Genomic DNA, 23320 nt, shown 5'->3' on the forward strand with positions numbered 1-23320 from the left:
ACATCTTGCTTTGAATTCAGTCTTAATTAAAAAATTCAGTATTAATTGGATTTGCATCATTGGGCATATTGAAGTCGCTCAGTTTTGGGAAATTCTCATCGTAGAGAGAAATGCAACTAGAACAATCTGACCGCAGACTAATTAACCCAGTGATAATAAAAAAGCATATCCTTGGCTAGGATTTCAGACTGTAGCAGGCTCTACTTGTCTATTCGATTTTAATTTTTTTTTTAATCTCTTCCCATGCTTCCTTTCCTGTCTAGAAGGAGGGGGAAGTGAAGGCCTAGGAAACTTCTTAAAAATACCTATTTTAATGTTACCATTGTGTGTGTTGTGGCAATGTGATCTTTGTTCTACTACATTAATGTTGGTATACACTGTGATGTACCATCGTATGTAGGCATAAACATATATATTGATGTGTCTCTGAATATGACCATGGCTGCTGCTTAGGGAAAATAAATGAAAATGGTGTGGGTTGGAATTGTAAGCCATATCCTGACAGGAAATTGTTTTAGATGCTGCTGATTATTTCTGTAAAATTGATACTGACTTCACATGCATTTCAGAAACTTCAGAAATAAATCCTCAGTCATGGGACAGATAACTTGTCTTAACTTTGCAAATCTTTAAAACACACAGATACTTAACAATTAGTGCAGTTGAAACACAGTTTGAGTCTGAATTGCATTTCTCTTTTTGAGACGTTTTGAGAAATTGTATGTGATCAGATGCTTCTAATGCAACCCTAGAGCTTGTGTAGTTGTTTGCATTAAAAAGGTAACAGATATTACAGTGGTATGGTAATGGATATGCCAGACGCCTTTCCTGTGCTGAACATAGTATCTACTGCATATTTTTCAAATTACAGATTGCTAATCTTTTAATTTTTAGAATAGACACTACATTGTTTTCTGTTTAAATTAGTAAAAAGAAATACTAATTAAATTAATGGTCAGCATGCGGGCTTTCATTTCAGTCTGTTATATTGGTTATTCAGGTTGTATTTAGTTTATGTTATTCCTTGTGAATTCTGACTATTCAGCAAAGTAAATATAAGTTGTCTTGATTTAGAAGCACAAATAAGAGAGTATCTCTGGAGTCTTCAATATATTTAGGCCTTGCTTAAACCATAAGCAAGCTAAATAATTATTTTCAGGTATGCTTATTCTTGGCTTTAAAATAGGAATCCTTCATAATGGGATCCATCAGCATACTCACAGAGAATATTGCTTCCTTCAGGTCAAACTTAAAAGGCCAAAAAAAACTGAAAAATCATTTTAAACTGCATATTTTAATTTCAACATTTTCTTCCAGCCCATTTGCTTACGTGGATCCCTTGCATTGTAACATGGCCTATTTGTACCTTGAACTACTCAAAGACTCCCTCAACGAGTATGCATATGCAGCAGAACTAGCTGGCTTGAACTATGATCTCCAAAATACCATCTATGGGATGTATGTAAGTACCCAAATCAAGGAAGAGCTTAGAGCCTTAAAACTACTTCCACTCATCAACATTTTTATATTGATTTGATGGAAGGACTTTCATTTAAAAAATGGGTCTAAGGCTGTTACTCATTTTGATCTTGATTATTAACCATCCTTTCTTTAATTTGAATTTTAAGTTGAATTTTGTTCAAATTCTTCCACAATCTTTCAATTCATATTAAACAAATTTTCTTTATTTTTATATCATTCATGAAATTAATCAGTTGTAAAATTTGTTCCTCCATTAAAAAAAAAAAAGAGAAAGAAAAAAGCAACCTTAATCCAAGCTTACATATTTATTTCAGTTTGTCAGATAGCTACTAAAAGGTTTCTGACTGATGGGGTAGAAGATCCCCTTTTCATGCTGTTAAATGATATGCTTCAACTTGCCTTTTCAAGAACTACTGATCATGAGGCTGCATATACATACTCTTCAGTCATATTTCTTCATCCATTACTTTGTCACTGCTTGAGGTATCAAAGCATTTCTTTTGTTTTTCTTTTTGTTAGTCGCTACATTTATGCTGATCCTCTCCATTGCAACATGACATACCTGTTTATCAGGTTATTGAAGGATGATTTAAAAGAGTATACATATGCAGCACGCCTCTCAGGTTTGATCTATGGCATTGCATCAGGAATGAATGCAATACTTGTAAGTAAGAAAAAAACGCAGGAGGAAATGAAACAGCTTGGGAGTTGTTGAGCTTGGAGAAAACATTTGACTTCTGCATTTCCAAATGAGATGGTTAATGCTTTTGTTCCCCCTTGCATATCTCATAAATTAAAGGCAAAGCAAAACTGTGTTTTAATCAGTACCGAGTGACCTGTTTAACAATGCAGTGTCTTGTAAGCGTTGTGTGCAGTGCAGTTGTTGCATTCTGGTTCACATTTTTACTTAGCTGCATGGTAATTTTGAGAGTATTGTTGGTGATTTCTCTATGTAATTAACCTTTCTGTTGAATGAATCTCAACTTTAGAGATTTCGTTACAATTTCCTAATTCTGGTGTACTGAGTTATGGAAATGGATTGTGCATGTGTTTATTAGAATGCAGTGCTGGATATTTATGGCTTTTCTGTTGTGATGTGTTTTATAATTTGTTTTAAAGAGCTGACAGTACTTGCTTGATAACAATTTATCATAAATATTTCTTACTCAGCCTCTCCTGTGAGTTTCATGGTAGATTTTAACAGTCTGTCTTGAAGTTCTGTTAAAAGCTTATATTAACCATCATTTTGTACCAAAATGTGTTTTGAAATTTCTTGTAGAACTGTTACTTTCCAAAGTATCTTAGTAAGAGAAGATAATGCATGTTGTCTATGTTTTCTATATGAGAGTGGGTGCTGCAGTTTCTGGGTTTTTCTAATCCAGTGCAAATCTCATTTTCTGGTAGCATTCCCTTAGCTTACTGCAAACATAGTTATCTATTCTTAGTTTCAAAGCTTGCTGGTGTTTCCATGGTCAGAGTTAATTCCTTTTTTAAAAAAAAAGGAGCGGGGGGGAGTGTGTGAGTAGTTTTCTTAATTTTTAGTCACAGTCTGTAAAGTTATTTCAAATATAAGGTTTTTATAGGGTCTTTTTATTCTTCCACAGTAAAGATTCTATTTTCACGCATTAAAATCAGTTTACTCTGTTTTGATGTCTGAGAACTCTTAACACTCTTTTCTGTATTGTGAGAAGTTTCATAACTAATAGGTGTAACTATACAATGTTGGTACTTAAAGGAAGGACAGGTGCCACACTGGAAACAATCACCCATGGTGTTTTTTTTAACAGTTTGGGTTCTTATGCTGATTTAGGATATCAGCCTTTGTCATAAATCCATTTATGATGGCTTTTGTTTCTTTCAAATTTGTGGTTCAGGTATGTTTCAGCAACTACAGAAGAAAATAATTCTTTCCCCTGGAAAGCAGGAATTCCCCTGTATGTTGGTTTGTGTCCTAAAATTCAGTTTCACCCTTAATAATTAAACTGCAGAAGTCCAATTTAATTCCTTTTTCCAGAGATATTGACCTGTTCATACTCATTTTCTTTTGAAAGTATACATGAAATCAGTCATTAAAAAAAAAAAAGAAAAACAAAACACAAAACCACAACATAGAAACTTAAAAATTACTGTATGATTACATTAAGCTACAGAAACTTCATCTAGTGAAAAAAGGCATTAGAAGATACTTCAGCCCACCACCAGCCTGGTTATAAATTGTCTTGCTGTTGACAGTACCCCTTTTTTGCAGTACTGCTTACTTTCACTTACACAAAATACTTTTTTTTTGAGCAACAAGATAAACATGAAACAAGGTAAAAAGTAAATTGGAAAGAATATTTAAGAAGGCTGTTAATCTAGATTTCATTACGAAGAGAAAAACCCTAGAGTAAAACCATTTCAGTATTTCAGACATATAGTTTACTGACTGGATTTAATACTTGTAATCATTCAGTATCTGTATTCTGAGTACAGTTTGCTTACATCAGTGTGAAATTACATGAATTCTTTGCATTCATAACCCCTGGTCAAATATGCAATATTCTGTTGTGAGTTATTTTTTGATGGGTAAAGGGATTTTATTTTCAGTATGAATTAATGTTGAATAACAGTGAATTCAGACTAAGTGTTGAAAAGTGTTTTGTTTCTTGAATCATACAAAACTTGGCAATTGCTTTATTCTTTTATCTTCCACATTTTAAGCAAATTATGCACTTTTTCCATAGCTTTCTGTAAAAGGTTATAATGACAAGCAACATATCTTGCTCAAGAAGATCATTGAGAAAATGGCTACTTTTGAGATCGATGAAAAACGATTTGAGATTATCAAGGAAGCGGTAAGCTACATGAGAAACTTGCATTTTGGAGTAATTTAAAATTGAATGCATTGACTTGAAATGAAATCTCATTATCCATGGGAACAGAGAGTGAAATTGTGCTCAGTGGGACAGCAGAATCTTCTTTATTTTGTCGTTTTTGTGGCCTCGAGTTCCCTGGAATGTTTATATTATATTCTTTGGTTAAATATAACTGGCCCTGGAATGTTCTGTATGTCAGTCTTTCTAAGGATTGATCAAGGGATTGCAGCTTGCTTTGATAGTTGTAGAAATCTAAAAAGGGGGACAGGAGTGGAAGTCTTAACTTTATATCGTGTTTTACATTTTGGAAAGGCCTCAGTGGGATCTAGCAATAGAAGAGTGAAATGCATGAAGAGGGAAAGGAAATGTTGAGAAGATTTGCAACATTTCTTCTCCCCAGATAGGAAGAGGAGCTCTGCTCCTGGGCCAAGATCCTTCTGTACAAAAATAACCCCAGCTGGCTAAGTACATACTGACTTCTGTAAGCCTCACTTCCTAAATTTAATGTCTGATCTCAATATATGGAATGTACGTAAGATTCATTAGATATATCCCCCCGCCCCCCGAAGTAAATTTATGAACAATGATTACAGTTGTTAAGCCAAACAAAATATGTAGTTGTTCTGGTCCTTTGTTGAGAGCACAACAGAGGCTGGACAAAGGAAATGAAGAAATGGGATATTGGCACTCATAGCAATGAGTTGTTTGGGGGGGTATAAGTGAGGGCACAAGGGTTAGACTGATGTTAGGGAACAGGCTGCCTTTTGTTCCAGAAAGCTTGCAAATAGCCTGCAGTAGATGAGAGAGTGTGGGCTATAGGGAATATCACTCCACGTTTGCTATAAGCTTATTTAATCCTCTGCTGGTGGTGACTTTTGAACAGGTGACTGGTCTAGACAGATGCCAGGGCCATTGTTTTCATTAGCATTCAGTAGGAAATTCTGAGCAGGTGGACATCAAACACAGGATAGATTTATTGTGACAGAACTTTATTTAGGTCTTTGTGTACCTGACATACACTAAGTGTTTGGAAAGTTTCATCTGGGTGTGACAAACGTCAAGGTAAAAAACCCCAACCCACAGGTCTGTGAATGACTCATTTTGGATTATTCACTTTTAGTTTAAGATGTTTCTCTGTTGTCTTTATGGTTTGCATGAGCTTAGTATTATGCATGTTTTGTAATTTTTATAGACTTCTGTTGCATAGGCCTTTTGTGTATGTAAAATACTGGCAAAATACAAAAAAGTCAAATAGGATGGGGAGATTGCAGTTTCTCCCCTCATGTCTACACCTAAGAGATAGAGGAGATACCAGCTTCTGTTTGGAACAGATAAAGGTTGCATATTGTGAGAAACAGCATGCTTGCTGTTTCTCACTCACGTGCCCTGAAATAAGTTACTCTTCTCCTTTACTGGAAGTGATTCCAGCTTGACAAAACTATTAGTTTGTACTTTCCAGTTCCTCTGATAGAGGAAAAAGATTTTGCTTATTTTGTAAAGGTGCAGCTGGACTACAAAGGAATTTCTTGGAGAAACTCACTGATTCTTCTCTTGTACTTCCTGTATCCAGGCAAAGGATTTCCCATGTTCTCCTGTATTTTTCTAACCAAGTCAGCACAGGGCAGCAACTAGGAAAATAATACATTTTCTATTAGTGATATTTCCTCATCCGTGGACAGTTGTCACAGAATGCGTATTTCCTGGATAGAGCAACTTGATCTAAGTACTTATTTAGGTCATTAATTCCAGTCATTAATTTTATTGAGGAGTTTGATATCATGCTCCTTCAACTATCTTAATGGTTACGTCTTAATCTGTAGGCTTGAGAGGCCCACAATATTACTAAGGTAATTAAACAGTTTTTTAACAGGTCTAACAAGCAAGAGAATGTTCTTAATTTGAAATATATTGGTTCAATGGTACATAAATCTGTTGAGTTCAAGGTTAATATTTTATGTTTAGAAATAGAGTTCTATAATTGGAACTTCATTATTTTGTTTTAGTACATGAGATCACTGAACAACTTCAGAGCTGAGCAGCCTCACCAGCATGCAATGTATTATCTCCGACTCCTGATGACAGAAGTTGCTTGGACCAAAGATGAATTAAAAGAAGCTCTAGATGGTAATGTTCTGCCAGTATTAAACTTTCTATTTTCTTTTTTCTTTTTTTTTTTTTTTTTTTTTACTTCTTTCCTTGTGGAAAATATCTCTTTACTAAACCACTGAAGGTACCTATTTTCAACTCTGCCCGTTATTCAAGTGAAGTCCCTGCAGTGGCAGACCTGAGCTGATGCTGGTGGATGTCCATTCCTTTGCATTTGTCTTCCAGTTTCTATATAGTAGTAGTTCAGGCAAAAGGCCTTAAATGGCTATTTACCTGCTAATTTCAGGTAAAACTTGAAGCAAATCTTGAATGGCTTTATGGATATGAGCCTGGGTATGGCAAATCCATTCGTCAACCAATGCTGCTAAAATAATTTTCTGGGTATGGTGAATCCAGTGCTTAACCAATACCTCTAAAATCATTTGGCTCTAGCTGACATCTTGCAGAACATTGAATGTTCCTGCATTGTACTTCCCAGTGTGCACACTATTTTTTTTTCCATTTTCAGGGAATCTTAACCCCTGTTTCTGTAGATAATAAAGATATTTTATATATGTTTTGTAGGTAATAACAATAGTTTTACAGTTCCAGAACATTGTGGCTCTTAACAAAGAGCAAGTATCTTGCTTTATTTGCAGCAAGAAGAAATTTCAAATTAAGAGATTTAAATTATTTTAGTATTATCTGAAGAATTCTTCCCTACCTCTGTCTGACTGTGTTATAACAAAAGGTGGTTACTGGGAGAGTTTGCAAAATATCTTGTAATATCTTCTTAGAATACACTTGAGACATTATTTTCAAGAACACCTGGCTTTTGTATATATTTGAGGGGGTGGATTCAGAATGAACTGTTTGAAGTTGTAATGTTGAAAACTGCTTCATTAAGACAAGACTCTATAAATGCCCTGACCCATCTGCACAAGGGTGTGTGTTTTTTCTACAGGATTGTTCCAGAGTAGAATTATAAATGCTTAGTTGTGTAGCTTTTTGAACTATTGCAGTTATCTCTGAGGTTAGCAGTGGTGCCAATGTTGCCTGTGAAGTCTATGACAAAATTAACAGTGATGTTCATGTCAGTGGGTTCAACTTTGTGTAGGTCATTGCTTTTTAAATGACTACTGATTTTCTGTTCCATGTGTAAGTTGTATTTATAAGGTTAATACTACTGTATTCAGCATAAGAATGGCTGAAAATTGAATGCTGTCAAGGAATGCTGTCTACTTAGCACTGCTGGAAATCTGCTTGAAATTCAGGGAGTTTATGCATGATTTTTATTTTTTTGTTTTCCTCTCTCACACTCAATGTGACCATAATCTTTTGCAGTATTGAAAAGCAGTTCTAGAGGTAAAAATTAAATTAGGATTATACAACAATAAGAAGTTGATTTGGAATCAGAGAAAAATGTGGAAATTAACTTTTTTACTGGTGGTCAGTTACCCCTCATAAGAGAGGAAAAGACTGATAAGCATGGTATTGGTTTTTCTAATACAGCTAACAAATCTTTTAGGTACATATGTCCCCCACTGAATAACTGAGAGACCTCAAAATCTTAATTGCATTTGTCTTTTCAAAACTTCTGTGAAATACATGAGTATTTTTAGGTTTTATTTTAGTTGAGAAAGTGACAAAATGAGAAATTAATAGATTTGATGATATAGTGTGGGTATTCTTGTAGTGTCAGGGAATTAAGAATGGAGACATTCACTTTGGGATGAACACCCCACCCATTCAGCCGTTCTTTCTCTCTTACTCTGTTGATTCAATATACTAAACTATACTTTGCATTATATATGGGAAACTGCTTTGCTAAGACAAGCTAGCATAGAATATGTGTGTATGTCTATTCTGGGATATATTGCAAAAATATTTTTCTTGTGTATTGTTTGTTACAAAGATACTATCAAAACACCATATTTGAGTTGAGGTTCTTTTTTCAGTCTGGATGGTTAAATGCACAGTGTGTTTCTTGAGCATTATAAACTACATGCTGCTTGTTTAGTTAATAGCTACAGCTTTATCTTGGAACACCACCTGAATGATTGCAGCTATTTTCTCTGGAGAATGAATGTTTGTTCAGCATGATTGGAAAGGAGGCCTTTTTCTTCTTTTTGGAATCTGGGTCAGACTGTATGTGAATTCTAAGCGAAATAAACTATATGATGAGTGCTGCTATTTAGACCTGGGAACTTGCCAATGTTGCATTTTTAAGGAGAGATTCACTTTTTCATGATGATGAGTTTCTCCTCCTGTGCATTGCACAGTACCTAATGATGAATTAGGTGGTACTTAATGTAAAAATACATGTAAATGATTTAACTGTCTAAATATCTATTCTAGATGTCACTCTTCCCCGCCTCAAGGCCTTTATAGCTCAGCTGTTGTCACGGTTACACATTGAAGCACTTCTCCATGGCAATATAACAAAACAGGTTGGTGTGATACCTTCTTTAATAAAACAATTATTATTTAAAAACAGCATAAAAAATGGAAGACTAGTTTAATCTCTTCAGATCTTAAAGCAGTTTTGCCAAAGGTGATTTCATAATTTGACTTTGTACATTTTTATCTTTATGGGAGTATCACAGTGTCACTTTTTCCACTTCAGATTTATTAGGCTAAGTGATGCCCTTGTATTGCTCTTGGAAATTTAATAAAAAGCAACTTATGATCTAAATATTTTAAAGTCTGTGTTGCATATCATTCCTGTGATGTGATCAAGCTGCTCGAGGAATGATACGCTGCAGATCCTGCTTTTGCGTTTAAAAGTTTCAGGCTAACTAGCAAGGATTTAAGAATTCAAGATCCTTCCAAATGAAGCACTTTGCAGAAAGCTAAAGAGGAGTGGCAGGCCATAAAAAAAAAGTGCCAGTTCTGTCTTTTGGGGAATAAAAATCAGAAAGCATTTGTTCTATTCTGTTCCATTGAAGAAGTAACAGTTTGTATTTGCATAGGAAATAGAACCAAATATTTGAATAGTTGAACCAATACAAAATGTAATACTTTTCTTGCACCTGTTTTCATTCTGTTTGTTTTGGGAGGGGGGGTTTGGTAGGGCTGGCATAGTAATATTTCTGTGTTATACCAGCTCTGTGATACTTTACTAGTGGATGTTCTAAACACTGCTAGTGACTGCTTAATGTCCAGAGAAAAAAGTTAACTAGTAAGAAGTTGGCTTTTGTTAGATGTCAGTCTTTTTGTCTTTGATGTTGGGTGGGGGTGTTAGAAGGGCTGTGTGTTTATTAAGTTTTCAGCACTTTCCATGTTTTTTGTAAGATCACTTGTGAGTTTGTGGCAGCACAGACTTAAGAGATTCTGGCTTTCAGCCAAAACTGCTTTGTAGCAAGTTACTGTAATTTCCAATATGCAGGCTACAGGAATACATAACCTTTAACAGTTAAAGCTTTTAAACTTAAGTCCCTGAATGAAACGAATGATTATTTTTTTTTCACTATTTATGATGTTTAAATTATTATTATTTTAATCCGTCAAATAAAAGAAAGTATCTGGGCAACGAGTCGTAATGCTGCCAGCACGTCAAGGAAATGCGTGTTTGAATTTAAATTTGTTTTCTTAAAATTCCACCTGCTGAGATGTATCACAGGTATCTTGTTTTCAAACTTTGAAAGATGAGTTCATCAAAGTGGTAAAGAGAAAGTTAAAAATAGAAGGCCATTGAACTTTCAATTTCACAAGTGTTGGGGAGGAGCAGCAGTAGTTGAACGTATAGACAAGATAAAGGTAGAAAAGGCCCACAAAACCCTTGCTTCTGAAGCCCTTACTTCCTCCTGTCTGCTTAACTTCTGCTGGTTTTTTATTAAATTACAATATCCCTACTTTTATGCTTGATTTTTCTTTCTTCTTTCACGTCACCACCAGTAATTGAAAAGTCTTATTTTGCTACTAGGTACAGAATTATTGTTTAGGTACAAAAAATCCTCTTATGTTTCCTCTTCCAGGCTGCATTAGGAATTATGCAGATGGTTGAGGACACTCTGATTGAGCATGCTCATACAAAGCCACTCCTTCCCAGTCAACTAGTGAGATACAGAGAAGTGCAACTTCCTGACAGTAAGTTAAATGATTGATTTCAGTTTTTTAACATACATTACATTGAGATTCTCTGTTTGCTAATGGCATTTTATAACTACTTTGTTGCTAGGAGTTTGTTTCAAAATCAGACTACAAATTATTTTAAACTTTAAATTTAAAATAAAATTAGGGTGTGGTTTTGTTAATAAAATTATACACTAATATCATCTCTCTGGTATACTTGAAAATGAATTTGGTTTAATTTTTAATCTGTGAATGTAAATTGGACCTCTTGGGGATTGGAAGTGGATGATCTTTATGGTCCCTTCCAACCTAAACCATTTTATGATCCAATCCTAATTCACTCAGTATGATTTGTGGAAATAAGACCCCTGTCCCACTCTTTACAACACTTAGTATACGCATTTGAATAAGCACTGTTCTTGAGTATTAATTGATCATTCAGTGACAGATTATCCTAAATGACTCTTGGTTTTTGAGAAAACTAAAAGCTGTTACACAGGTAACTTCTTTTTTCTCAATACAAATTCTTTTGGTCTCATGGTGTTTGTATACGATTTTACTTCTATCATGCAAAAAAAAAAAAAAGAAAATTATGTGTAAGAAAGGAGTTTCAAGGAATTGCTGAGAGTTGTACAGGAGTGACAATAGATGTAACTATACAGTCAAAGCAAGTCACCCATAGCTGATAATCAGCCTGTGGAAACTACCATATACCAAAGAAGCTATTAATATTAAATGCTGGATTATTTTTAATGTTCATAAATGTTTCTGACAAATTGTCTTTAGAAGCTATTTACACAGTAGAGGCAATGCAGAATTCCATTCCAATTCCAAAAATAATTGCTTGAGGAGAAGCAGCCAGTTTCAATTTACTTACTGATATGCTCAAGCTGTGACATTTTGATGTGTTAAAATAATCTTTTCTTTACTTGTTTTGTGAAAAGTATGCTGTTAGTGGAAATTCTGCTTTAACAGTCCTAAACCGTTCATTATTCCATTCCACAAGTGATCGACCATTATCATTTTAATTGTGGATTATAAGAATGTACATTTTTATGAACGTTGATGTTTTAACTTTGTCTTTTAGGAGGTTGGTTTGTATATCAACAGAGAAATGAAGTTCATAATAATTGTGGCATTGAAATATATTACCAGACAGACATGCAAAGCACTTCTGAGAATATGTTTCTGGAGCTCTTTTGTCAAATTATCTCAGAACCATGCTTCAATACTCTGCGCACCAAGGAACAATTAGGTAAGTGTCCCCATAGTGATTATGTGTCTGTATACACACATGCACGCATACACACACATTTACATGAGACATGATGAGGTGTTCTTTCACTGCTTAGTGAATGCCATTTAAAGTGCCTTTGGTAAATGTAAATCATTTTAACTGCTGGTGACTCAAAGGAGTGTTACCATACATGGACTCTAAATTGAGAAGAAGCAAGCATAATTTTTAAGATAAGTCTGAAATATCTGAAACCAACTCTGGCTTAAGATAGAGTTTGATCACTGTATGGAAAATTTCATATCTAGAATTTTTATAAAAAGGAGATTAGATCAGTTTCCTAAATTGTAGATCATTTTAAGGATTCAGCAGTAGTATGGTTTTTCCTGCTTGTGATCCTACTTTCAGGTGCACTTGATTGACTCATATGCCCTATTTTAAGAATACTGCTCTATGGGTAAGCTGCCATGTTGGTGAAGATGTAAATACATTTCAAACTTCAAATACAGCTGTTCACCAATAAGTACCAGTATTTGTTACCCGAACCAATAAGACTGAGAACTGGTAAAGTTATTCCAAATAGGATAACAAGGATAGACAGAGACTTTGCATAACTGAAGTACTGATGAGGACGCATACTTTTTCCCAGAGGTAAGAGACGGGCAAACGTCTCAGTGTGATGACTATGAAACACCAGGGATTTCAGGCAAGATTAGATGTTTTGTGAGCAAATAGCAGAATCAGCCATATCATAGGGCTTTTAACTAGATAACTGTTGAAAATAGGGCAGGACCCAGGTTATTTAGCAGGTTTTTGGAATGTGGTTGTGGCAGGTTTTGTATAGATTGGAGGTAACAATTAAAGAGGAGGGGGGGAACCAGTGAGGACATAGTTCTTCATGTGAGCATGTCCGGCTGCCAAATGGTAGAGTTCACAAGACTTGGGAAGTAAGACAATAGAAATACCAGCAAAATTCAGTTAACTTGATGGAACTGTTAGTAAGATTCCTGGAAAGATAAGGGGGAAAAGAAGTTCAGGAGTCAGCAGTTTGCTAAACGGTAAAAGTTGTACCAAGAGTTCATTCAATAAATGATTTACCAGGACAAGAAAGAGGAAAAGTAGGTAGTTGTGGAAAAAAGAAGTCAAAGTGGTTTTGGATGGCTTTGTTTAATTTCACTTAAAATGTCAACTGTAACAAGGCGATTTCCAAAATAAATACCAGTGATCAAAGTCTAACCCTTACTTTTGAACTGGAAAATAAGAGATTAAAGATTGTTCATGCAAATTAAAAGCTTTTAAAAAGTTCAAGCATGATGAACTGTACATTACATTAAAAAATATTATGAAATCTTGGAATTAGAAGTCTTGTAAGTAAGAATTTGTGGATGATAGGTGAGGTACTGGAAAAATAAACACAGGTAAATGTGACGTTTCCTTAAAAAAGGAAAAAGAGAAGCAGAGAAACTACAGATCAGTCAGCTTAATTCTAATCCTGTAAAACACAGATTTTATCAAACCAGTTCTGAATTCACAGAAGGTAACTCAGAAACTGTTACTGGACAAACTCAGGTCAAACTACACCTAACTTTTTTATGCAAATAGAGTTTGGCTGTATGGGTGGAAGTGACAATGTCCTGTCTCCTCTTGCTAGTAGGAAGGGTGCATAATATTCTCAAAGAAGCTAAATAGCATCTAGGTAGAAGTGCTACACAAGACTGTTTGGAAAGTCATGACTGGAATAAACAAGAATAGTTTGTTTGTGGTGTTCTATAGAGCACTGTTGTGATCCAGTGTTATTTAGTATTTTCATCACAACTCTCGATTATAGAAGAGTGAATATACTTACTAAATCTTCAGATAATACGAAGCTGGGAGAGGCTGCAAGTGTGTGGGAAGGTAGAATTAGAATTCAAAATTCGTTTGACATTTTAGAAACACGAGTAAGATGCAGTTTGGTAGGAACTGTTTGGCAGGAATAATCAATGGCACAGATACAAGCTAGGAAGCAACTGGCTAGGTAACACTTGTGTAGAAAACAATCTACAGGTTATAGTGGATCAGAAGTAGAACATAAATTATCAGTGTCATGCTGCTGTATGTAACACTGGGATACACTTCCCAGTTATAATGGGAACTTCCAAGATGCACACACAATAATATTGTTCATGTAAGGACTTTGAAATACTGTGTCCATTTTTGATGTGAGCATCCAAGAATGATTAGAAATCTATAAAACAACAGTGGCCTATTTTGGAAACATGTATTATTTCATTTATGATACCGAATTAAACTTAGCCATGTTTGACAACAAACAAATCTGTCGGGTTTGACAGGAATGCAATTTTATGCTAAGTTTGATTCTGTATGACAAATGATATAATTTTAATTCTAAATAATTTTAATTTCTGACTGTTCTTGTTTTGCCAAGGTTACATTGTGTTCAGTGGTCCACGTCGGGCAAATGGCATACAAGGACTGCGATTTATTATACAATCTGAAAAGCCACCACACTATTTAGAAAGCAGAGTTGAAGCGTTCTTAAAAACTATGGAGAAATGCATAGAGGATATGACAGAAGAGGCCTTCCAAAAACACATACAAGCTTTAGCAATTCGTCGTCTAGACAAACCAAAGAAGCTGTCTGCGGAATGTGCTAAATACTGGGGTGAAATCATTTCCCAGCAGTATAACTTTGACAGAGGTAAGAGAAATTACAGTTCCTTTAAAACTGAATGCTGTTTGGCTGCACTTGTAATTGCTCAGTGTCAGATTCATTTGGGAACAACCTAAACTTTCACATAGCTTGTGCATAATCTAATACATTTTTTGTGATCGTGTTCTGTAAGTTGTATTTCTTCCTTCTGCCTTGAGAAAACAACTCATTTGTGGAGCCCGCGCACTCACTGTTGCGGGAGCTGTTAGTAATACAAGGATAAATGTGTTCCGTGATGTTCCCCGTATGATGGGGGTTGGTGAATGATGCATTGGCCTTCTGTTCTTTCCCTTAAGGCTCAGGGAGACATAGTGTATGTCAAAAGACTGGAAGTGATTTGAATTCAAATATTAATGTCACATAAGCTCAAACTTCTTTCTGTGATATTCAGACGTCTGTATTACATATGTGCCTAATGCTTGACTGAGATGCATTCAAATACAATTTGACATTCCTGATGGTGCACACATTCATATGAACCAGATTCCTTTTCCCATTGCACAGTTCTTTTGGGGGAGCAATGGCAGACGCAATAGCAGCTATCTCAGCAATCTTATCTAACATGTCTCAGCTTAGAGAAGGCCTGAAGAAACACTTCTAATTTTTTCTTCATCCACAATGCTGTGAAGATACAAGCTTGCAGAAGATCAAATAAGATCCAACTTCAAGTGTTATTATTGAAAGTGGGCTGACAGTTATTTACATAAAACTCAGTCTGTCCTGTGACTTCTCTTCTGCTTTATATGCACAATATTGGCTTTCCACAGTAACAATAACAAATACAGTCTTTTTGGTCGACAGAAACTGAAGTGTTTCAATAATGAAGAGTTTTGAGTTGTCATCTAGCTTGGTTTCGAGAGAATGAGAGCTATTGACAAGGTTTCATGCCTGAGTATATGGATTTGCAAGGAAACTTATCCCTTCAAGTACTTCTTTTGTGTTTGATGAAACAGTCTAATTTTTCTCTGCCTTCAGTGTTTATTTTTACCATACTTGGATCTATACTGTCTCTCTGGAATTTTTTACTGCTAGCTGTAGCCATATCTTCAACATCTAAATCCTACTAAATTCATTATTTCCATTGACTTTTATATCTTTAATTCCCCTCTGCCCACTGGTAATCTTATGTCATAATAGGACTAGAATTGTCAAAACCAGAAATTCATATTCTAGCATTAAGAACCTTAAGAAGTGAAAGGTTTTTTTCAGGTTTGTACATTTTTATCATTATAATAATTTTACTTCACTTAAAAAATTTCTCCCAAATGTCTTGGAATTTTCCAAACTCTCTCAAATTTCATATCTTCACGTAAATTACTTACGGCCTGTCTCAGACTTCTTAGCTGTGTATTTGTTCTTTTGCACGCATTTCTTTCTTCCTGCTAACCCTAAGAAAAGCAAGCATGCCTACAACAAAAAATGTTCCTGCTTATGCAGAAATGATACTACCTTATGATTTAATTTATATGAAGCAGTGTAGCTACTGAGACACGTTGTCCCCAGATATCTAAAGGTAATTATTCCCTAGCAGGTGTGATGTAGGCACTGTTCCTTACATTTATTAATATAAGTACATCCTGCCAAAGTACATCCTACCATCCTGTTTCCTAACTGTGAATAAAAGCCATCCTTAATCAGTCTGCATTAGAAATGTGTAACATTGATTTGAAGATAATATACAGAAGTAGGCATATCTTTTTCAGCTACTGAATAACATAAAGTGCAATCAGTATTCTTCAAACATGCATTTTTTTAGTAAGTCCAATCAAATGGACTTACTGAAGTACAATTTTTCTGTCAAGCTTCCAATGACACTTTTAGTGATGCAAGTATTAGCTTGAAAGTTAACAATGAAAAGCATATCATTTGCAGTCAATTATAGCATCTGAATTTGAAAGAAATGTACTTTGAATAAGTAGTGTGCTAATAATGAGCTATGATTTGCAGACTTGTTCTAATTTTTACTATTGTTGTGCAGATAACATTGAAGTGGCTTATCTAAAGACTCTGACCAAGGATGATATTATACAGTTCTACAAGGTAAGTCAGTCATGTAGTTGAAGTGTTACTTGGAAGGAGATGTAGCTAAAACTGGATGTGATCTCTGTGAACTGTAAAAGCATATACTTATGCCTGTTTTAGGTAGATGGTATGATTGATGCAGATACCTTAATAACAATTCTGTTTCCTGAATCTACCTTAGATTAATGGCAACTAGCACACCGTAAAAATTGCGGGAAAGGATTGGGTGTTCTTGTGTGGGTTTTTTGGTTGGTGGGGTTTTTTTTCTGTTCTTACCAGCTCTTACTCTCCTCTTGTCTCATTTAGCCATCCTTTATGAATAAAAATATGTGCTGCTCTATGACCAAACTTGGCCAAAATTGCAAATTTATTCTTTTTTTTTCAACTAATAAATTATAATAAATGATTCAGCTTATTTTGCGTGTATGAATTGTGAATGAAATGGATATTTTTAAAGCCTCATTCACTGTAAATCAATGCTTTTTTCCTTCTCTCATAGTTAGGCAGAACAAAGGAACAGTATAATGATGCAATAATTATACATTGCAGATCAGCATGAAGTTGTTAGATAGATATCTAATATAAGCAATTGAAATAATAAGGGTCCTCTCCCCCCCAGTAAACTTGGCCTCATTCCTTCTGGTTTGTAACAAATTTCATAGGCAATGATAATTCGCTATACTGCAAAGTGTGTGCAATGTTGTATTACTTAAGGAGCAGCTTACAGCTATGGGAATACTTTGAAAAGTAATGAAGATGTGTCTTAGGGACTTACTATTGGATGGAAAAAGCTCTGCCCATAAAGAACCATGGGTATGTGTGTATCTGTGTTCTTTATTTCTCTTTGGGTTTTTCAATGGTATGGGTGAAGATATGCAGCAAGTACAAATGTAGTAAATGGAATTTCAGTAGCTGTTGTTTAATAAATGATAACTTGATCAAGTATCCACATTCTGTTTATGTAGGAATCTGTACTATTTTGCTCATCATCTGGTATTCCAAAGGAGAAATAATTGGTTAGATGAGTGAGCTATCCCAGCTGAGTTTAATAATTGTGCTCAGGGTGATGTGATTCCAGAAGGCTGCTAGGGATTGGAAACTCTGCAGAGGTTTAGGTTCCTGATAGTGTGATAGTTAATGGCTGAGTTCCTATTACTTTCAGTTTTTCTAAGCCTGAAACAGTGCATTAATTTCTTAACTTGATTGTGAAATAATTCAAAATACTGTATGGATGAACTCTAATAATATTTGAAGCACTTTAAGCTTACAGAGGGGAGATTTAGAATAGGTATTAGGGAAAAATTCTTCACTATGAGGGTGGTGCAACAGGTTGCCCAGAGAAGATGTGGCTGCACCATCCTTGGAAGTGTTCAAGGCTGTGCTGGACAGGGCTTTGAGCAACCTGGTCTAGTGGAAGGTGTCCTTGCCCATGGCAGGGAGGCTGGAACTACAGGATCTTCAAGGTTTCTTCCAACCCAAAGCATTCAATGATTCTGTGATATGCCAGAATTCATCCTTCTTTATAAAGCTTAAACTAAAATGTAAATGCTTTCATTCTTTTACTGTTTTATAATGTGAGTGACACTTCCCACACCTGAAGGACTCGATGTTTTATACTGTAGGTGCTGTTGGCAATAGATGCTCCCAGAAGACACAAGGTATCAGTACATGTCCTTGCAAGGGAAATGGATTCCTGTAAGTATTGTGCTGAATATAGTACTTCATCAGTTCCTGCTCAAGCAAGTCATAGTTAATCATGTTATATGATATAAATGCACTATAAGAAAAACTCAGCTTTGGAGATTGTATACCTTTCAGAGGAGAAACTACTACTTCGACAGGTTTTCTTTACATGCATGCTGCAAACCAAGTTCTTCTGGTCACAGAACTCATCGTGAAGTACACATGTCCATTTTGAAGTATGTTGATATTAAAACAGTGTGTCTTAAAGTAGCACTCATATTTCCAATGGGATATTTTAAAACAAACATTAAAACTTTGTAAGAGCCCTACAGGGAAAACAAAATTAAGATTTGCAGCTATCAGTACAATGTGGTGGTTGTTTTTTTCACCTGACAAGCAATGAATGTGCTCAGTTTTATTCAAGCACACTCATAGGGGAAAAAACAAAACAACCACCAGACAAACAAAGAGCCCCAACCCTCTGGGAATGTCAAACATACTTAAACTTGAGAAAGTCTAAGTTCATTTAGGTTTTATTTTCAAATTGTTATTAGCTGTGCATTATAAACTGTATTGTTACATTTTTAGAATTCAAGAGGGAAAAGGATTGGATGAAGAAAGTTTTGGGGGGGACTAGAGTAGGGAATGGATGGGGACAGGCAGGTTTGCTATCCAGAATTTTGGTACATGGAGTAACCCCCACGCCTCCATAAGCATGTCATTACTAAAAGATGAGATGTGCTGTTGTTGCACTGCTCTTATTGTATGTATCACTGGCATGTACTACTGTTCTCATAATTTGTATTGAAAAACAGTTTGAAGTATTCATTGACCAGAAGGTTAGCACTTCTTATTTCTACCTTCAGTTCATGTGTAAGTAAAATGAGTAAAAGCCACTGCCTCAGCATATGTTCTCAAATTAAATAATGGATTAAGTTCTTTGTAATTCTAAAGACAAGTGTTCAAAAAATCTTATTTGGAGCTACTTCAAAATTAATAACCTCTTTTTTCATATAGATACCTGTTCCTGTCTTGTAAGAGAAAACAGTTTTCTTATGTAAAAGTTACTGATTAAATTATGGTCCTGAATTAATTTTGATGATGTTAAATAGGCCCTGTTGTTGGAGAATTTCCATGCCAAAATGATGTGAACCTGGCACCAGCACCACCCCTACCACAGGTAAAAAGAAACAACACAAAAAGATCCAGGCTGTATTCTTAATATGGAAATTTAGTATAAGTTTATAGGGAGAAGCAAACTTACTGAAGTCCATGCTGTTGTGGGGCTGACATTTCAGCTCTCTTCTACATGCACTGTCATCCTCAATAACAACAGGGATTTTTCCTAATTATTTTTTGCTTGTTTGTCTGTTTTCTTTTTACTGAATACCTACACTGTGGAGTCAATACAGATTATAGTTGTCTGAAAGTACTGATTGTATATGATCAGATTTATCAAGTGTCAAGAGAAAGATGAATAGGCATTGACAAATTTATCAACTTTGTTTAAAACAAACCAACCCGAGAAAAAACACCCAAACAAACCCAACTATCTGGTCTGTATCTTAAAGCCTAAAATATCAATGAGCATTACCGTCAGTGTGTAACCTGTGGAGGATGCAATTTGACAAATTCCCTTCATACAAGTATTACATATTTCACTGGATGGTTAGATATCATAGTACAGGGCTAGACCTTAAATGAGTTTTTTTGAAGAATGATGGTAATGTTTGTCCCAATAGATAATTAACTGTTCATAGCGCAGTAGTAGATCTGTGTTCTTATTCAGCCCTTTTAGGTGAAATAATCACCATGGTGGAAACATCTGTATGAATTATACGTTGATGTATTAGCCATTATGACTGAAATATTAAAAATGTACTTTGCTACTAAAAATAATAACTCATTGAATTGCTATTGTTTTTATAATCTTACCTCTGATATTGAAAGGATAGGTGGGATGTTCTGAAGTAGAATTTGTAAATGAAAAGACAAGCTCTGCGTTTACTAATGTTTCTGCCATTATTAATAATGTAATTACTGCATTATAGCTATTGTTTCACATTATGTAGAGGAAACATGAAACCATTTATATCACGAAAAATAACACTTTATTTTGGGGGATCTTGTAATAAAGAAGTGTGAATCACTGATATTGCAGAAGACAGAAAGAAAGATGTGTTTATATGTAGCTGTAGCAAAAGTTAGAAGTGAGGAATTTCTCACTTTTGTGATTAAAGATGCTGAGCAGGCTGTTTTTTGCATATGCTTCTTTGCAGCCGAGTGTGATAGAAAACATGACAGAATTCAAGCGGAGTCTGCCACTCTTCCCACTGGTGAAACCACATATCAATTTCATGGCTGCAAAACTGTGAAGAACCCCAGTGAAGAAAAGCAAATGAGGAGTACTGACATGGTTTCAGGGGACTTCATGATGAACAAAATGATTACAGATCATTAGGATAAATGGTTCTGTCCGTTAATGAAAGTCCTGAATTCCTTCTTGGTTCATTTGACATTAGCTGTGTGTTAGGGATAGAGAGTATATAAAAATCAGTTGTGGTCATGTGTCATTTATATTACAGACAACCTGTTGAAAACCAAAATCAACTGAAACAATAATAATAAAAAAACTTGTAGATGCAGTATATTTTTAAAATAGTGTATCCCTCCAAAATTTCATTTTGATAAAATAACTCTCCAGACAAAATTGCCTGAAATATCCTTGTTACTCCTGAAAACCACCATTAGTATCCCAATAATTTATCTTATTGGGGACTGGAGAGGGTGAGGAAAAGTAGGTCCTTTTTGGGATGTGGGCAACAATTTTTCTTAAAAATAGAGACTTTCACATTTTTTTGAAGTGATGTGTTGAATGATACTTTTTTAATTGATCCTTAATGCAACCAACATATTTTCTATTTAAGTTTTATGAAGACCAATGGGGGTGAAGAAAAGGAAATTTGACAACATGGTAGTCAGTGAGAATTGTCTTAATGAGAATAATTGAAGATATGGGCATGATTTTAATCTTTCTATACAAATTGGGGGACATTTTATATTAAAACTAGTAAAATGCTGGAAACACTTTAATAGTGCATCTTATTTTCGTTATCAGAAGTGTTGTCCCAGTCTGTTGATACTGTCAACATCCCATTCAGTTTTTTAGTGTTACTGTGAATTGTTTCCGTTTGGCATATAAAATACGTTGTTTGCTGTAATTTTTTTGTTTTCAGTTGCGTATGTACTGATGGAGAACTTGGTCTATTTTGCCTCATTTGTTATGTTAGGTCTCAGTCCAGCAAAGCACTTAATCGTTCAACTAACTTAAAGCACACGTTAGTCTTGACACAAGAACAGGTGAATGTCAGATATGGGCCCTGTAATGAATCAGATACATTATAGTTCTCATACATCTGTGGGGGTCCTTCTTGTTCCTTCAGAAAGGTATCTGGGACAGTGCAGTACTGGCATAGAACAGGGGGTGGTTCAGGTTACATCACAAAATGTTTCTTCCTACTTCTTTTAAGAAGGCTGCACAGAACCTAGAAGGACGAAGAGTTGTGCTGAAACTATATATACATATGTATGTATATATATTGCATAATTTAGTAGAATGGCAAAACAATAATATATGGTGTCTAATCTTCACCACGTATACTGACTTCTGCAGAGTGGTGGTCTTTTGCTTGGTACAGCCCCAAGATAGAAGAAGGTAAGGGAGCATCCTACTAAGTTCTCCTACCTGTTTAATGCATAAAATTGATTGCAATTTTTCAGACAGTATGGAGTATGCAAAGCACTGAAGATACAAAATCTGCTCATCGGTGGTGTTACTGAGAGTTTGCTTCCTATTAAAAAAACCCGAAGTTAAGGCCCTGATGTGACATGGGTGTTGTCACGTGTCAGAATCCAGCTATATTTGATAGGGGTGTTTTTGTAATTGAAGTAATGTTTTTTCTTACACTGGCTTTGAAGCCAAATTATATGAATGATTGACAGGGTAAGGGCCTTAAGTTGTGTTTATCTGAGAGTCTCTTTTAACTGCGTAATTACAGTGTATTTAAAAGTTATTTTAAAGGTTATCAGTATGTATCAACACCTTTTTAGTAAATTTGATTATAGCTTGTGATGTAACATGTTGCCAGGGAAGGCCACTAGCTTTTTTTTTTTTTTTTTTGGTAGTCTCAGAAAAAAATATTAAACATAATATAAGCAAAACCAGTTAAGGTGTCTGTGTTCACCACATATTTCATGGATCCATTACATAAAATGGGCTTTTTAACCCTCTTCCATTTCGCTTTTGTTTATAGTTTTTCTTTAGTCAAAATATTTGTATTATATATATATATATTAAATTTTTGACAACATATTAGAAAATATATATTTTGGGATTTAGTATTTAAACATACCACTCTTACAGTGAATAAAATGAAATGAAATGGCTTCTATCGAGTGTAAAAATAAATAGATATATATATATATTCATGGAAGTACTATTGACTCTAACAAATTCTATACATAAATTGGAATGGCAGTGTATTTAAGACCAGCTCACAAATCATGCTTTCCAGAGGAAAAAATGTAGACTTTCAAAGTTCTATGACTGGATGTGGAAACCCATGTAGTTCTCCAGCAACTCTTAATTACTTTTAAGTGTTCTCCAGCATTTTACAGTTTCTGAGTTTGATATAGCAGTAAATTTTGATAAACTCAGGCATACTAATGGGTTCATTATAATGGATCCAAAGCTGCAGTGTCTACAAGCAATAAAAAACTACCTAGAATACACTGTAATTCAATTTTAGTGCTTGTTAACTAGTTTATGTAAGAAACCATAAATTATTATTACATAACTGTAATTTTTGCAAGTGCTATTTTAAGCAGTTGATGTGGAATTGGGTGCATGTGACACAGCCAGTATGACAGAGTGCTAGAGTTATTCTGTTTACAATAAACAATCTGAATTTAATGTTTGGAGTTCTTAATTTGTTTCATTTTGATTTTTTTTGCATACTGGTAATGTTACATCTATCAGTCTGTGCATGTGTTTTATTATACATTGATTGTGATTTTTCTGGTAGCCAGTTGCTTGGACTAGTTAGGCTGAACAGCATTGCTGCTGGGGAAGTGTTCCCAGTCACTTCTGGGCAAGTTTCCCAGGATTTCCCC

General features: G+C 35.0%; 1 protein-coding gene across 2 annotated transcripts in view; it reads left to right on the top strand.

Moving 5' to 3' along the window:
* Nucleotides 1-23120, top strand: part of IDE (insulin degrading enzyme) — a 68432-nt gene extending 45312 nt beyond the window's left edge. The window contains exons 15-25 of one of the 2 annotated variants that reach the window (XM_061349024.1): nt 1318-1462; nt 4206-4316; nt 6341-6461; nt 8781-8872; nt 10400-10511; nt 11584-11751; nt 14159-14431; nt 16422-16483; nt 18088-18160; nt 19261-19328; nt 20428-23120. In XM_061349024.1, the coding sequence (XP_061205008.1) occupies nt 1318-1462; nt 4206-4316; nt 6341-6461; nt 8781-8872; nt 10400-10511; nt 11584-11751; nt 14159-14431; nt 16422-16483; nt 18088-18160; nt 19261-19328; nt 20428-20523 (1321 nt within the window). In that variant the 3' untranslated portion in view covers nt 20524-23120. Of the gene's footprint in view, nt 1-1317; nt 1463-2001; nt 2147-4205; nt 4317-6340; nt 6462-8780; nt 8873-10399; nt 10512-11583; nt 11752-14158; nt 14432-16421; nt 16484-18087; nt 18161-19260; nt 19329-20427 lie in introns of both variants that reach the window. The other variant, XM_061349025.1, reaches the window with a different exon arrangement.
* Nucleotides 23121-23320: the final 200 nt, after the last annotated feature.

This window comes from Neopsephotus bourkii, unplaced genomic scaffold, assembly GCF_033783945.1.
Source record: "Neopsephotus bourkii isolate Nb327-2 ecotype Australia unplaced genomic scaffold, CSIRO-AGI_Nbou_v1 NB_379, whole genome shotgun sequence".
NCBI classification, from domain to species: domain Eukaryota; kingdom Metazoa; phylum Chordata; class Aves; order Psittaciformes; family Psittacidae; genus Neopsephotus; species Neopsephotus bourkii.